General features: G+C 43.2%; 1 protein-coding gene across 5 annotated transcripts in view; it reads right to left on the bottom strand.

Moving 5' to 3' along the window:
* Nucleotides 1-561: 561 nt before the first annotated feature.
* ANKFN1 (ankyrin repeat and fibronectin type III domain containing 1) overlaps nucleotides 562-14,855 on the bottom strand; it is a 1,208,371-nt gene continuing 1,194,077 nt past the window's right edge. For all 5 annotated transcript variants that reach the window (XM_063961280.1, XM_063961279.1, XM_063961282.1 and 2 more), the window contains one exon: nucleotides 562-5,124. In XM_063961280.1, coding sequence (XP_063817350.1) covers nucleotides 4,325-5,124 — 800 coding nt within the window. In that variant the 3' untranslated portion in view covers nucleotides 562-4,324. The remainder of the gene's footprint in view (nucleotides 5,125-14,855) is intronic.

Here is a 14,855-nt window from a genome sequence, read left to right as displayed (position 1 = left end):
ATAAAGCAATTCTATAACATATTGAAATGAGTGAACATAATTCTGCTATAGCACATATCTCTGCCAGTATCTCCCTTCTATTTAAACAAGTTTTTTATATTATGTGGACAAATTAAATGAGTTTATGCTAGAGGTGCTGAGACGCCAAGCTAAGATTAGAAACATGCATGTTTTGAAATAGCTTTCTGAAATGAAACCGAACAGTCTGCATTATAGAGATGTTTAATTATTGATTCAAATAAATAAGTGATGGTGGTTATATTTAGAAGTCTATATCCCATAAACTCGGCCTATATAACCCTAAGTGTAAATACAGACCATGCACATGAGCCAAACACATACCAGTAATAAATGACTTGTCCTGTACTCTAATTAGTGGTTTAAAGTGGTGTATACAAAGCTTGCTGTGGAAGGGAGAGATGAAAGTTTATCTGGGGTAATTCTGCAACTCAGAGTATTATGGAAAGGAAATAAGTATTAATTACATTAACTATATTAAAATCATGTTTCTAGTTTTCCATTCAGAACATGATGATATTTAAAAAAAAAAAAACCTCTTCGAAGTATGTCAGTATTTAAAAGGAGCTCCCACATCCGTCCCAAGCTATATTCTACTAAATTAATTTAGAGACTGTGAAAGAACCTTTTGTTTTACAGGTAGGACTTACAGCAAAATGATGACATCTTTCCATTATCTAGTTGGGTTATCTGGGGCTAAGTCTCTATTTACAGACACAAATGGCAGGTTTTTGCATACAGCAGATGTGCAGATGCAAAGTTATGCATTTTTGTGTTGGAGGGATCATGGCTTGATCTGTCTTACCATGAAATAAAGTGTGAGCTGAGCAGTCACAATGCGATGGATGTATTCTATTCATCCAGGAATGGGCCTTGCAGTCGTGTGTGCACATATGACAAGGGGCATGGTCACATCTAATGGGGGTGTGGCCTAGCAGCACACCCCCATATATCAGTATGTTTGGACGGTTGACTAGAGCAGCTGGATGTGGAGCTGCTCGGCCAGCTCCTGTCTCTGAGAGTTGGGCAGCCAAGCAGAGCACTGGGAGGCTGAGCTACTCCACAGCCACTGACTCTCTTCCTGCCATATAGCTGAGCAGAGCTGCTCAACCAGACAGTTATGCTGGACCATCCCATCCAACCTTCTGGCATTTGCAAGAAGTGCTAGATGGCCAGTCTGGCCCTGTATCCACCAGGACCTGTGAGAGTGTCATGGAAGAGTCACAGGCATGTGGCAGAAGCTCTGTATGAATCTGAGCCATGTGTACAGGGAAGAGAAGCCTGTTTCTGAGAGATCTCTTGCACCTAGCGTAAATATTAATGATGGCAGTTGGAGCCAGTGTAAAGTCAATGGGCAGCAAGGGTGTCTGCTTGCAGGTGCATGAGCCCCCACATGGCTTGTACGGATACTCATATTAGCATAAGGTAGTCAATCATGCTTCCACGGCTGCTCCCAGCTACAGCCACTTTGCCTGTGACTGAGGAACCACCCTTCTATTGTCAAAGTCATGTGTCTAACTATAGTGGGTGCAAGCTGTGCCATTTCTATGGGGCCCAGAGACTTAGGAGGGCCTGGACCCAGGCTTTAAAGTTGCATACCAATTTCCAAGATTTGCCTGCTAAGCTATTGGGTCTGATCCATTGCCCAGCCTGTATTGTGTGACATTACATTTTCAGTGAGAGGTGTGTGTAATGGATGTAATAATGGTAATGGGGCAATGTAATGTGGCATAATCTGATCTGCTTATTGTAATGTGGAGGACACTATAATGTTACATAATAAGAATGGCACAATATGATATGGGGGCACTATAGTGTGACATAATATGAACTGGGACACTGTAACATGACATTTGACCTGGAGGGCACTGTAACGTGGCATAATATGAATTGGGGACACCAGCTGCGGGATGTAATGGAGTTCGAGATCACCGGAGGTGCGGAATGCCGGCCAAACTTTAACGTTTTTTTGGAGGGGCAATCACTTACAAGGAAAAACCATGCCTTGTAAAACCACAAGGATGGTTCTGTATAAATAAACAAATAAAAATATCAGGGATGCTAACCTGTGACTCTCTAGCTGTGAAACTACAAGTCACAGTGTGCCCTGCTACAGTTCTGCTATTAGGGAATTCTAAAACTGTGGCAGGCCATGCTGAGACAGCTGGAGAAGGTGGCCAGGCCTGAAATATATGATTAAAAGTACAATACTTTGAATGGAAACCATTCTGGCAGAGAACAATATGAAGACCCTTGCCACGTGTAATAAAGCGGTTCTCATTTACAGTGGACTGTATAACATAAATAACAATAAAGCAGGCAGCATTCAGAATCAGACAAATCTATTCCCTAGCCTCTACGGTACACAAATTATGAATATCCACTCAAAATATATCCGTCCTACAACTACATTTTCTCTGTAATGTCAGCACAACATATGCACATAGTGTTTCCATACAGCCTCCTAGCAATAGTAACTGTGGCCAGGACAAGATTAACAAAGGAGTGGGTGGATCTCAACATAAAAATAGGCTGATCATTGTGACAGCTTGATGATAACCAGTTTCCTAGTTGGTCACATGGTGTGCCATAAATCATAAATATTAAAATTCACTATTTGTTTTGCAGATTTGACATAGGCAGATATTGGAAGGGGGGGGGGGGGTTTACACACCCTTCATGGTACTGCCCACACATCACTGGTCACGGCTTTTCAGCTTCTCACAACAGTTTCTTGATCATTTTCAGTTCCAGGGCCTTGTGGCCCTTAGTCTGGCCCTGATGATGGCAAAGACCTCAGACCGATGCACAATGTACTGTAACATATACTTGCCTATGTTCCCAGAAGTTGTGGGATACGCCTGATTTTTCGAGTAGTTCCCTGCATCCATGGAAGAGTAGGCAAATCTTCCTAGTGAGGCGGTGCAGTATAGGGACAAAATTTCTGCACCGGGCTAAGGGAGTGGGGCTAAATGACAAGAAAAGCAACATTTAGCACCACTCCCTACTTACGGACCCACGAATCATGAATGCTTTCTCAGGTTGTGGGTGGGGTTTAATTGTGTGTAAGCCCAGCCTCGCCCCTGAAGCCTTCGGCAGCATCTCCTCTGTGGGTGTCTTGAGGAGAGGTGACAGAAAATGTAGGCAAGTATGTTTTAACAGTGTGGTAGAAAAGTTATTTATAGGGCTGGTTCAGCTGGATGCATGGTTGCAGTGAAGGATAGCTATGTTGGGAAACAGAATAAGGTTTCAAACACAGCGATAAACATTACAGGAGATAATTCTTCTAACCACAGTCTACTGAATTAGAGAACAGCAACTTTCTACTACCCCTTCTGTGTCACTCCGATCTGTTAGCCCCTCACCTTTTAGATTGTAAGCTCGCAATACTCCCTTTGATAGCATCTAACCCCGGGTCTTCTATACCTGCTCTATTTTGTCCTGTACTGTAAGTGCTGTTTTGTTGTTTGCTCATTTGATTATGTACTGTGTAATGGGCGCTGCGGATCCCTTGTGGTACCATATAAATAAAGGATAATAATACTAATAATAATAATAACAACAACATATTAACTAGTACTTATTGGGAGATATTTTAGAGGGAATTGTGTAGAAGCCAAGTAAATGATCTCATTCTACACTTAGGTGGTTTTCTGCAGTTTTTAAGGTTTTGTTGATATGTTGTTGCCTTGCTTAGTTTAATACTATGTGCGCAGGAAACCGCTCAGTGATACTTCCTCTTTTATGTTGGATACAATGTTTATTATCTGTTCTCAATATGTGTCTGATCATTTGTATGGACGACTGCACAATGCTGCTTGTCTTGTTCCATGTGCCAATTGTAATTGTCATAATATGTTGTAATAGTCATTAATGTATTCTATAAGATTGCATAAAGGCGGATTGAATGAAAAAATGTAGTCCACATAAAACAATAGAGGGCAACTCTCCATATTTGATATAACTTGGATGCAGTATACTGTAGGTTAGTGGAAGAGGAGCTACACTGCTTTAATGAAATATATGCATATTATTTGTCAACTTTACTTTCTTTTTATATATCTAATCTTTTGATAGATCAGATATATAATGAGATGTTACGTTTTCCCACTGTTCCACACACATCCCTTGCTGTGCAGCAAACTGTCAAGGTATTCCGTTATACACATCAAGTAACAAACACAAAACACAATAATACAAACGTGCATTTAAAGAGCAGTAGGATGAAAGATGAACCTGTAAAATGTAGAGAGGATTTTAGAATTGAAATAAATGTTCTAAGTTGTGCTTCATTGTTTCCCTTTCACTATAGTGTGCTGCTAAACACTTCTGATAACTGCAAGTTGGTCTTCTCATCAGAGTCCAAATCTGGTGTAGTAACAACTTTCAAGGAGGGTTCCTTGGCTAGAGAATGAGACCCTTCTATATTCAAGGTCCATGTTTTCCCCTCATCTTCAGGCTGGCTTTGTTTGTAAGGCTCAACATAAATTCTGCGTACATTTGTTTTTGATTCGCTATACTTAGATTTGCTATCTTCTGGCAAGCTTGAAGCATGAGGTAAGAAGGTGCTTCGAGGGCTGTCCACTGGTATTGTAATTTCCTGACCAGAGGTAGGCTCTTCATTATAGTCTACAGCTCGCGACATGTGCTGTGTGTAAATGCCTTCAGACAGAGACAAAGACTGAGATTCACTGTGCACACGGAGCCAGCGGTTATGCCGACTAAAGTAATTGCAATGTTGGTGCTTCCCAGATCTCTTCTTACCCAAAAGACTTAAATGCTGCTTTGAGTTGGATGTTTTCTCCATACTTTTAGAAGGGAAACCCATTACTGAAAGGTTGTCCATATACCTAGTGCAGAACTCAGTGTTGGGATCTAAGGCGCTACATTCTTCCTTCAAGCTCAGGCAGGGCTTCATATCATGAACCTGGAGAACATCTGGGGCACTTCCACTAAGCCCAGATACAACTTGCTGGGAGATGTCATTAGAAGATGAATAAACTAAGTCTAACTCACGAGGGCTCAGAGCATCACTGGAGTCATAGTCGCTGTCAGTAGGGAGGAAAACTTCGGAGCAGCCCTCTTCATCAGAGCAGGGTTGGGAATCTGGAAATAATAGAAAAATGGATTTTAGATAATGAGTTTCAAAAGTCATTTTTCAGAAACCACTGAATAGTAATAATGTCCTTATACACAGCATGTAATTTATGTTCTAATAATAATATAGCTGTTATCCATTTAGCACTGGGCAATAAGATTCTGCTTCAATTAGCACAATAGGTGATAATTATCCTTTCAAATTTAAAATAAAGTGTAATTTTTTTTATACGACCCAAGTAACCTAATTCATGAATATCTTTCAGTCTGAGATTAACCTGATAATTTGCTGTAACGCATATAGGCCCTCATTCCGAGTTGTTCGCTCGCAAGCTGCTTTTAGCAGCATTGCACACGCTAAGCCGGCGCCTACTGGGAGTGAATCTTAGCTTAGCAAAATTGCGAACGAAAGATTCGCAATATTGCGAAAAGACTTCTCTGTGCAGTTTCTGAGTAGCTCAAGACTTACTCTTCCAGTGCGATCAGTTCAGTGCTTGTCGTTCCTGGTTTGACGTCACAAACACACCCAGCGTTCGCCCAGACACTCCTCCGTTTCTCCAGCCACTCCCGCGTTTTATCCAGAAATGGTAGCGTTTTTTCACACACACCCATAAAACGGCCAGTTTCCGCCCAGAAACACCCACTTCCTGTCAATCACATTACGATCACCAGAACGAAGAAAAAACCTCGTAATGCCGTGAGTAAAAAACCTAACTGCATAGCAAATTTACTTGGCGCAGTCGCACTGCGGACATTGCGCATGCGCATTAGCGACTAATCGCTCCGTTGCGAAAAAAATAAAAATAACGAGCGATCAACTCGGAATGACCACCATAGGTTTCACAATTCATTAGCCATACAAGGACATTCACCTACCTAGGTGTGGGATTTTCTTTTCTAAGGATTAGACTTAACATTTTTACACACTTTTATAGTCCGTAGCATCAAGCAAGCAGAGGTAGGTCTTTTTTCTATGAACCATTCTACATACCAACAAAGGTAGAAATACAATAGGTGGTTCTTGACCTGGCTGATATACATAAGCATGAAAAAATACAACTATCAGCAATAACAATATTGCTGTTCAGGGAAAAAATACACAAATGTAGCCTGTAGACTGCAATGCTAACACCATCGAAAGATGTACTTTGGGCCTGATTCAGGTGTGTTAGCAAAGCAAAAATAAGCACACAAAAGGGCAAAACTATGTTGCACTGCAGGTGGGGCAGATGTAACATGTGCAGGGAGATTTAGATTTGGTTTGGATATATTGTTTCTGTGCAGGGTAAATACTGGCTACTTTATTTTTACACTGCAATTTAGATTTCAATTTGAACATACCCCATCCAAATCTAACTCTCTCTGCACATGTTACAGCTGTCCCACCTGCAGTGCAACATGCAAATGTAACATGTGCAAAGAGATTTAGATTTGGATAAGGTGTGTTCAAATTGAAATCTAAATTGCAGTGAAAAAATAAAGCATCCAGTATGTATCCTGCACAGAAACAATATAACCCACCCAAATAAGCACACAAGCTGTGCTATTAACTAGTGATGAGCACCGGAAATTTTTCGGGTTTTGTGTTTTGGTTTTGGGTTCAGTTCCGCGGCCGTGTTTTGGGTTCGAACGCGTTTTGGCAAAACCTCACCGAATTTTTTTTGTCGGATTCGGGTGTGTTTTGGATTCGGGTGTTTTTTTCAAAAAACCCTAAAAAACAGCTTAAATCATAGAATTTGGGGGTCATTTTGATCCCAAAGTATTATTAACCTCAATAACCATAATTTCCACTCACTTTCAGTCTATTCTGAACACCTCACACCTCACAATATTATTTTTAGTCCTAAAATTTGCACCGAGGTCGCTGGATGGCTAAGCTAAGCGACCCAAGTGGCCGACACAAACACCTGGCCCATCTAGGAGTGGCACTGCAGTGTCACGCAGGATGGCCCATCCAAAAAACACTCCCCAAACAGCACATGACGCAAAGAAAAAAAGAGGCGCAATGAGGTAGCTGTGTGAGTAAGCTAAGCGACCCTAGTGGCCGACACAAACACCTGGCCCATCTAGGAGTGGCACTGCAGTGTCACGCAGGATGGCCCTTCCAAAAAACACTCCCCAAACAGCACATGACGCAAAGAAAAAAAGAGGCGCAATGAGGTAGCTGTGTGAGTAAGCTAAGCGACCCTAGTGGCCGACACAAACACCTGGCCCATCTAGGTGTGGCACTGCAGTGTCACGCAGGATGGCCCTTCCAAAAAACACCCCCCAAACAGCACATGACGCAAAGAAAAATGAAAGAAAAAAGAGGTGCAAGATGGAATTGTCCTTGGGCCCTTCCACCCACCCTTATGTTGTATAAACAGGACATGCACACTTTAACCAACCCATCATTTCAGTGACAGGGTCTGCCACACGACTGTGACTGAAATGACGGGTTGGTTTGGACCCCCACCAAAAAAAGAAGCAATTAATCTCTCCTTGCACAAACTGGCTCTACAGAGGCAAGATGTCCACCTCATCATCATCCTCCGATATATCACCGTGTACATCCCCCTCCTCACAGATTATCAATTCGTCCCCACTGGAATCCACCATCGCAGCTCCCTGTGTACTTTGTGGAGGCAATTGCTGCTGGTCAATGTCTCCACGGAGGAATTGATTATAATTCATTTTAATGAACATCATCTTCTCCACATTTTCTGGATGTAACCTCGTACGCCGACTGCTGACAAGGTGAGCGGCGGCACTAAACACTCTTTCGGAGTACACACTTGTGGGAGGGCAACTTAGGTAGAATAAAGCCAGTTTGTGCAAGGGCCTCCAAATTGCCTCTTTTTCCTGCCAGTATAAGTACGGACTGTCTGACGTGCCTACTTAGATGCGGTCACTCATATAATCCTCCACCATTCTTTCAATGGGGAGAGAATCATATGCAGTGACAGTAGACGACATGTCCGTAATCGTTGTCAGGTCCTTCAGTCCGGACCAGATGTCAGCATCAGCAGTCGCTCCAGACTGCCCTGCATCACCGCCAGCGGGTGGGCTCGGAATTCTGAGCCTTTTCCTCGCACCCCCAGTTGCGGGAGAATGTGAAGGAGGAGATGTTGACAGGTCGCGTTCCGCTTGACTTGACAATTTTGTCACCAGCAGTTCTTTGAACCCCAGCAGACTTGTGTCTGCCGGAAAGAGAGATCCAAGGTAGGTTTTAAATCTAGGATCGAGCACGGTGGCCAAAATGTAGTGCTCTGATTTCAACAGATTGACCACCCGTGAATCCTTGTTAAGCGAATTAAGTGCTCCATCCACAAGTCCCACATGCCTAGCGGAATCGCTCTGTGCTAGCTCCTCCTTCAATGTCTCCAGCTTCTTCTGCAAAAGCCTGATGAGGGGAATGACCTGACTCAGGCTGGCAGTGTCTGAACTGACTTCACGTGTGGCAAGTTCAAAAGGTTGCAGAACCTTGCACAACGTTGAAATCATTCTCCACTGCGCTTGAGACAGGTGCATTCCACCTCCTATATCGTGCTCAGTTGTATAGGCTTGAATGGCCTTTTGCTGCTCCTCCAACCTCTGAAGCATATAGAGGGTTGAATTCCACCTCGTTACCACTTCTTGCTTCAGATGATGGCAGGGCAGGTTCAGGCGTTTTTGGTGGTGCTCCAGTCTTCTGTACGTGGTGCCTGTACGCCGAAAGTGTCCCGCAATTCTTCTGGCCACCGACAGCATCTCTTGCACGCCCCTGTCGTTTTTTAAATAATTCTGCACCACCAAATTCAAGGTATGTGCAAAACATGGGACGTGCTGGAATTTGCCCAGATTTAATGCACACACAATATTGCTGGCGTTGTCCGATGCCACAAATCCACAGGAGAGTCCAATTGGGGTAAGCCATTCTGCGATGATCTTCCTCAGTTGCCGTAAGAGGTTTTTAGCTGTGTGCATATTCTGGAAAGCGGTGATACAAACCGTAGCCTGCCTAGGAAAGAGTTGGCGTTTGCGAGATGCTGCTACTGGTGCCGCCGCTGCTGTTCTTGCGGCGGGAGTCCATACATCTACCCAGTGGGCTGTCACAGTCATATAGTCCTGAGCCTGCCCTGCTCAACTTGTCCACATGTCCGTGGTTAAGTGGACATTGGGTACAACTGCATTTTTTAGGACACTGGTGAGTCTTTTTCTGAGGTCTGTGTACATTTTCGGTATCGCCTGCCTAGAGAAATGGAACCTAGATGGTATTTGGTACCGGGGACACAGTACCTCCAACAAGTCTCTAGTTGGCTCTGCAGTAATGATGGATACCGGAACCACGTTTCTCACCGCCCAGGATGCCAAGGCCTCAGTTATCCGCTTTGCAGCAGGATGACTGCTGTGATATTTCATCTTCCTCGCAAAGGACTGTTGGACAGTCAATTGCTTGGTGGAAGTAGTAAAAGAGGTCTTACGAGTACGACTTCCCCTCTGGGATGACCATCGACTCCCAGCAGCAACAACAGCAGCGCCAGCAGCAGTAGGCGTTACACGCAAGGATGCATCGGAGGAATCCCAGGCAGGAGAGGACTCATCAGAATTGCCAGTGACATGGCCTGCAGGACTATTGGCATTCCTGGGGAAAGAGGAAATTGACACTGAGGGAGTTGGTGGGGTGGTTTGCGTGAGCTTGGTTACAAGAGGAAGGGATTTACTGGTCAGTGGACTGCTTCCGCTGTCGCCCAAAGTTTTTGAACTTGTCACTGACTTATGATGAATGCGCTGCAGGTGACGTATAAGGGAGGATGTTCCGAGGTGGTTAACGTCCTTACCCCTACTTATTACAGCTTGACAAAGGCAACACACGGCTTGACAAATGTTGTCCGCATTTCTGTTGAAATACTTCCACACCGAAGAGCTGATTTTTTTGGTATTTTCACCAGGCATGTCAATGGCCCTATTCCTCCCACGGACAACAGGTGTCTCCCCGGGTGCCTGACTTAAACAAACCACCTCACCATCAGAATCCTCCTGGTCAATTTCCTCCCCAGCGCCAGCAACACCCATATCCTCCTCATCCTGGTGTACTTCAACACTGACATCTTCAATCTGACTATCAGGAACTGGACTGCGGGTGCTCCTTCCAGCACTTGCAGGGGGCGTGCAAATGGTGGAAGGCGCATGCTCTTCACGTCCAGTGTTGGGAAGGTCAGGCATCGCAAACAACACAATTGGACTCTCCTTGTGGATTTGTGATTTCGAAGAACGCACAGTTCTTTGCTGTGCTTTTGCCAGCTTGAGTCTTTTCATTTTTCTAGCGAGAGGCTGAGTGCTTCCATCCTCATGTGAAGCTGAACCACTAGCCATGAACATAGGCCAGGGCCTCAGCCGTTCCTTGCCACTCCGTGTGGTAAATGGCATATTGGCAAGTTTACGCTTCTCCTCTGACAATTTTATTTTAGATTTTTGAGTACTTTTTTTACTGATATTTGGTGTTTTGGATTTTACATGCTCTGTACTATGACATTGGGCATCGGCCTTGGCAGACGACGCTGCTGGCATTTCATCGTCTCGTCCATGACTAGTGGCAGCAGCTTCAGCACGAGGTGGAAGTCGATCTTGATCTTTCCCTATTTTTGGAACCTCAACATTTTTGTTCTCCATATTTTAATAGGCACAACTAAAAGGCACCTCAGGTAAACAATGGAGATGGATGGATACTAGTATACTTATGGATGGACGAGCGACTGCCGACACAGAGGTAGCTACAGCCGTGGACTACCGTACTGCGTCTGCTGCTAATATAGACTGGATGATAATGATATAAAAAATATATATATATATCACTACTGCAGCCGGACAGGTATATATTATATAATGACGGACCTGCTGGACACTGTCAGCTCAGCACTGCAGACTCCTAAAGTAAGCTACTAGTATCAAGAAGATAGAAAAAAAAAAAACACCACGGGTAGGTGGTATACAATTATGGATGGACGAGCGACTGCCGACACAGAGGTAGCTACAGCCGTGGACTACCGTACTGCGTCTGCTGCTAATATAGACTGGATGATAATGATATAAAAAATATATATATATATCACTACTGCAGCCGGACAGGTATATATTATATAATGACGGACCTGCTGGACACTGTCAGCTCAGCACTGCAGACTCCTAAAGTAAGCTACTAGTATCAAGAAGATAGAAAAAAAAAAACACCACGGGTAGGTGGTATACAATTATGGATGGACGAGCGACTGCCGACACAGAGGTAGCTACAGCCGTGGACTACCGTACTGCGTCTGCTGCTAATATAGACTGGATGATAATGAGATATAAAATATATATATATCACTACTGCAGCCGGACAGGTATATATTATATAATGACGGACCTGCTGGACACTGTCAGCTCAGCACTGCAGACTCCTAAAGTAAGCTACTAGTAGTATCAAGAAGATAGAAAAAAAAAAAACACCACAGGTAGGTGGTATACAATTATGGATGGACGAGCGACTGCCGACACAGAGGTAGCTACAGCCGTGGACTACCGTACTGCGTCTGCTGCTAATATAGACTGGATGATAATGAGATATAAAATATATATATATCACTACTGCAGCCGGACAGGTATATATTATATAATGACGGACCTGCTGGACACTGTCAGCTCAGCACTGCAGACTCCTAAAGTAAGCTACTAGTATCAAGAAGATAGAAAAAAAAAAACACCACGGGTAGGTGGTATACAATTATGGATGGACGAGCGACTGCCGACACAGAGGTAGCTACAGCCGTGGACTACCGTACTGCGTCTGCTGCTAATATAGACTGGATGATAATGATATAAAATATATATATATATATATCACTACTGCAGCCGGACAGGTATATATTATATAATGACGGACCTGCTGGACACTGTCAGCTCAGCACTGCAGACTCCTAAAGTAAGCTACTAGTATCAAGAAGATAGAAAAAAAAAACACCACGGGTAGGTGGTATACAATTATGGATGGACGAGCGACTGCCGACACAGAGGTAGCTACAGCCGTGGACTACCGTACTGCGTCTGCTGCAGTGCTAATATAGACTGAATGATAATGATATAAAAAATATATATATATATCACTACTGCAGCCGGACAGGTATATATTATATAATGAGGGACCTGATGGACACTGTCAGCAGAATGCGTTTATAGAATAAAAACACCACACGACGAGTGTTTAACTTTTTCAGGCAGACAATCACAATATACTGGTGGTCAGTGGTCACTGGTCAGTCACACTGGCAGTGGCACTCTGGCAGCAAAAGTGTGCACTGTTAAAATATGTACTCCTGCTATAACTGCTCCCCAGTCTCCCCCACAATTAAGCTGTGTGAGCAGTGAGCACTCAGCACAGTCAGATATACAGTATTACATAGATGATGCAGCACACTGAGGCTGAGCACAGATATGGTATGTGACTGTGTCACACTGTGTATCATTTTTTTTCAGGCAGAGAACGGATTAATTAAACTGGTGGTCACTGGTCACACTATCAGCAAGTAGTACTCCTAATATGCTCCCCAAAATTAATAAATCAAGTGTCTCTACTACTCTCTAGTCTACTCTAAACGGAGAGGACACCAGCCACGTCCTCTCCCTATCAATCTCAATGCACATGTGAAAATGGCGGCGACGCGCGGCTCCTTATATAGAATCCGAGTCTCGCGATAGAATCCGAGCCTCGCGAGAATCCGACAGCGGGATGATGACGTTCGGGCGCGCTCGGGTTAACCGAGCAAGGCGGGAAGATCCGAGTCTGCCTCGGACCCGTGTAAAAAAGCTGAAGTTCGGGGGGGTTCGGATTCCGAGGAACCGAACCCGCTCATCACTACTATTAACTGGGGGTTTATTTGTTCCTTCCTCTATTATGCAGAACACATTTTGAAAATGTTTAAAAGAAAATTATACCAAAACTGAAAAATCACAGCTTTACTAAAGCAAATTGATATATTTTTTTCTATGTAGCTATAAGGCCATTGGTGCTGTTATTATAGGAGTTTTACCAAACTTGCAAAAAATATCAAACAATAGGCAAATAGAAAACAATATTATTTTGCTATAATAAATCTGCTATTCGTTTTTCAATGTAGCGACAATTACATATCATACCATATCATTTTAATACAATTACAAAGTTCTCAGTTAATTTAGAGTGGTCCCAGTCGTCTGTGCTTAGAAAATGTAATACTCAAAACGTAGTGCTTATGTATTGCTTAATGGTGAACAGGGACCATTAATCTGATTCATGAATTATGAGTATAATTAGTCGTCAGGGAAGAAAATAATATAAGTCATGTAAAAGGGTACATTCTGACAACCCAGCACACACATAGTGACAGATGAGCTCCGAGATCAAACTACTGTCTACCAATACCAGAAGAAATCTTATATATACTGTACATACCTCACAACATGACCCATTCCAGGATGGAAAAAATGCTCTGCTCCTGGACGTTTGATTACTAATGATGATGTGAGCGCAGCACAGGGGGCGTGTGAAACACAGGGCACATCGGAGCCCTGTTACAGGGCTGTATATATATATATTTAGGTACTTATCCATCATGCAATATCATCAGCGTAAAGAAAAACAAAGAGTCCTGGAAGAGGTGATATGGCCCCCACGGACTTCTCATCAATTAGTCTGTCTATTACTCCAACATAATTTAGTCTGTCAGGGATTACATGAATAGACAGAAGGATTTGAGCAAACCTACATCCACAGAAGACTGTGGTTAGTTCTCCCAGATGTTTGGAACAACCTACCTGTCGAGTTCCTCCAAAAACTGTGTGCAAGTGTATCTAGAAGAATTGATGTAGTTTTAAAGGCAAAGGGTAATCACACCAAATATTGATTTGATTTAGATTTCTCTTCTGTTCATTCACTTTGGATTTTGTTAATTGATAAAAATAAACTATTAACACTTCTATTTTTGAAAGCTTCTTACTTTGCAGCATTTTTTCCACAACTGCCTAATACCCATGAATTTCGGGTAGTGGTTATAGCATGCTGGTTGTTATAGCAACAACCAGAGGTAGGCGGAATGCCATCCTCATCCCTGAGTCCTCTGGTCATAAGCACCTGGTTCCAGCACCGCTAGATCATTATCATAGGTACAGTATGGTGCGGATATAAGGTGAGCAATTTTTTTGTTATGTTTCTTCACTTTTCCTGGTGATTGGGCTGTAGAAGCCCGGAAACACTGCCATAAAACTCAGCTTTTTGTTACAAGTCCTAGAGTACCATGTAGCATGCACTGCATGTACAGTTATACATCAATATGACTAGCCCACCCATGCCCCCCATGTTCCTGTGAATCTCAACATTACACTGCAAGGGGACGGAGTCTAGCGATGCAAGGAGCCTGTCTCTATCAGCAACCTGCAGCAGCTGCTGCATCAAAAGTGAGTGTAAATATTTATAAACGGATATAATATATGGGTGAAAGTTAATCAGGGTAGGAGGGGAGATAAACCAGTTTTTTATGATTTATAGAAGAAAAACAGTTAACAGTAGAGTACCATGTGAGTATGCTGCATCATAAATAAATGTTAATCAAAACAACAAAATATTTTTGTATTATGTTAATCACACCCATCACTTACATAGCATTTATGTGCTTCTTATTAACCCTCACTAATTTTCACCTGTGTGCTGCCCTGGGGTGGCCAGCCAGTGCCGACATGATGGGGTCCTGCGCCCCGGACCCATGCCTAGT

The sequence above is a fragment of the Pseudophryne corroboree genome, chromosome 3, assembly GCF_028390025.1.
Source record: "Pseudophryne corroboree isolate aPseCor3 chromosome 3, aPseCor3.hap2, whole genome shotgun sequence".
In the NCBI taxonomy this organism is placed as follows: Eukaryota; Metazoa; Chordata; class Amphibia; order Anura; family Myobatrachidae; genus Pseudophryne; species Pseudophryne corroboree.
The sequence above is the reverse complement of the archived record's forward strand: the minus strand, read 5'-3'. Positions and strand labels throughout refer to the sequence as shown.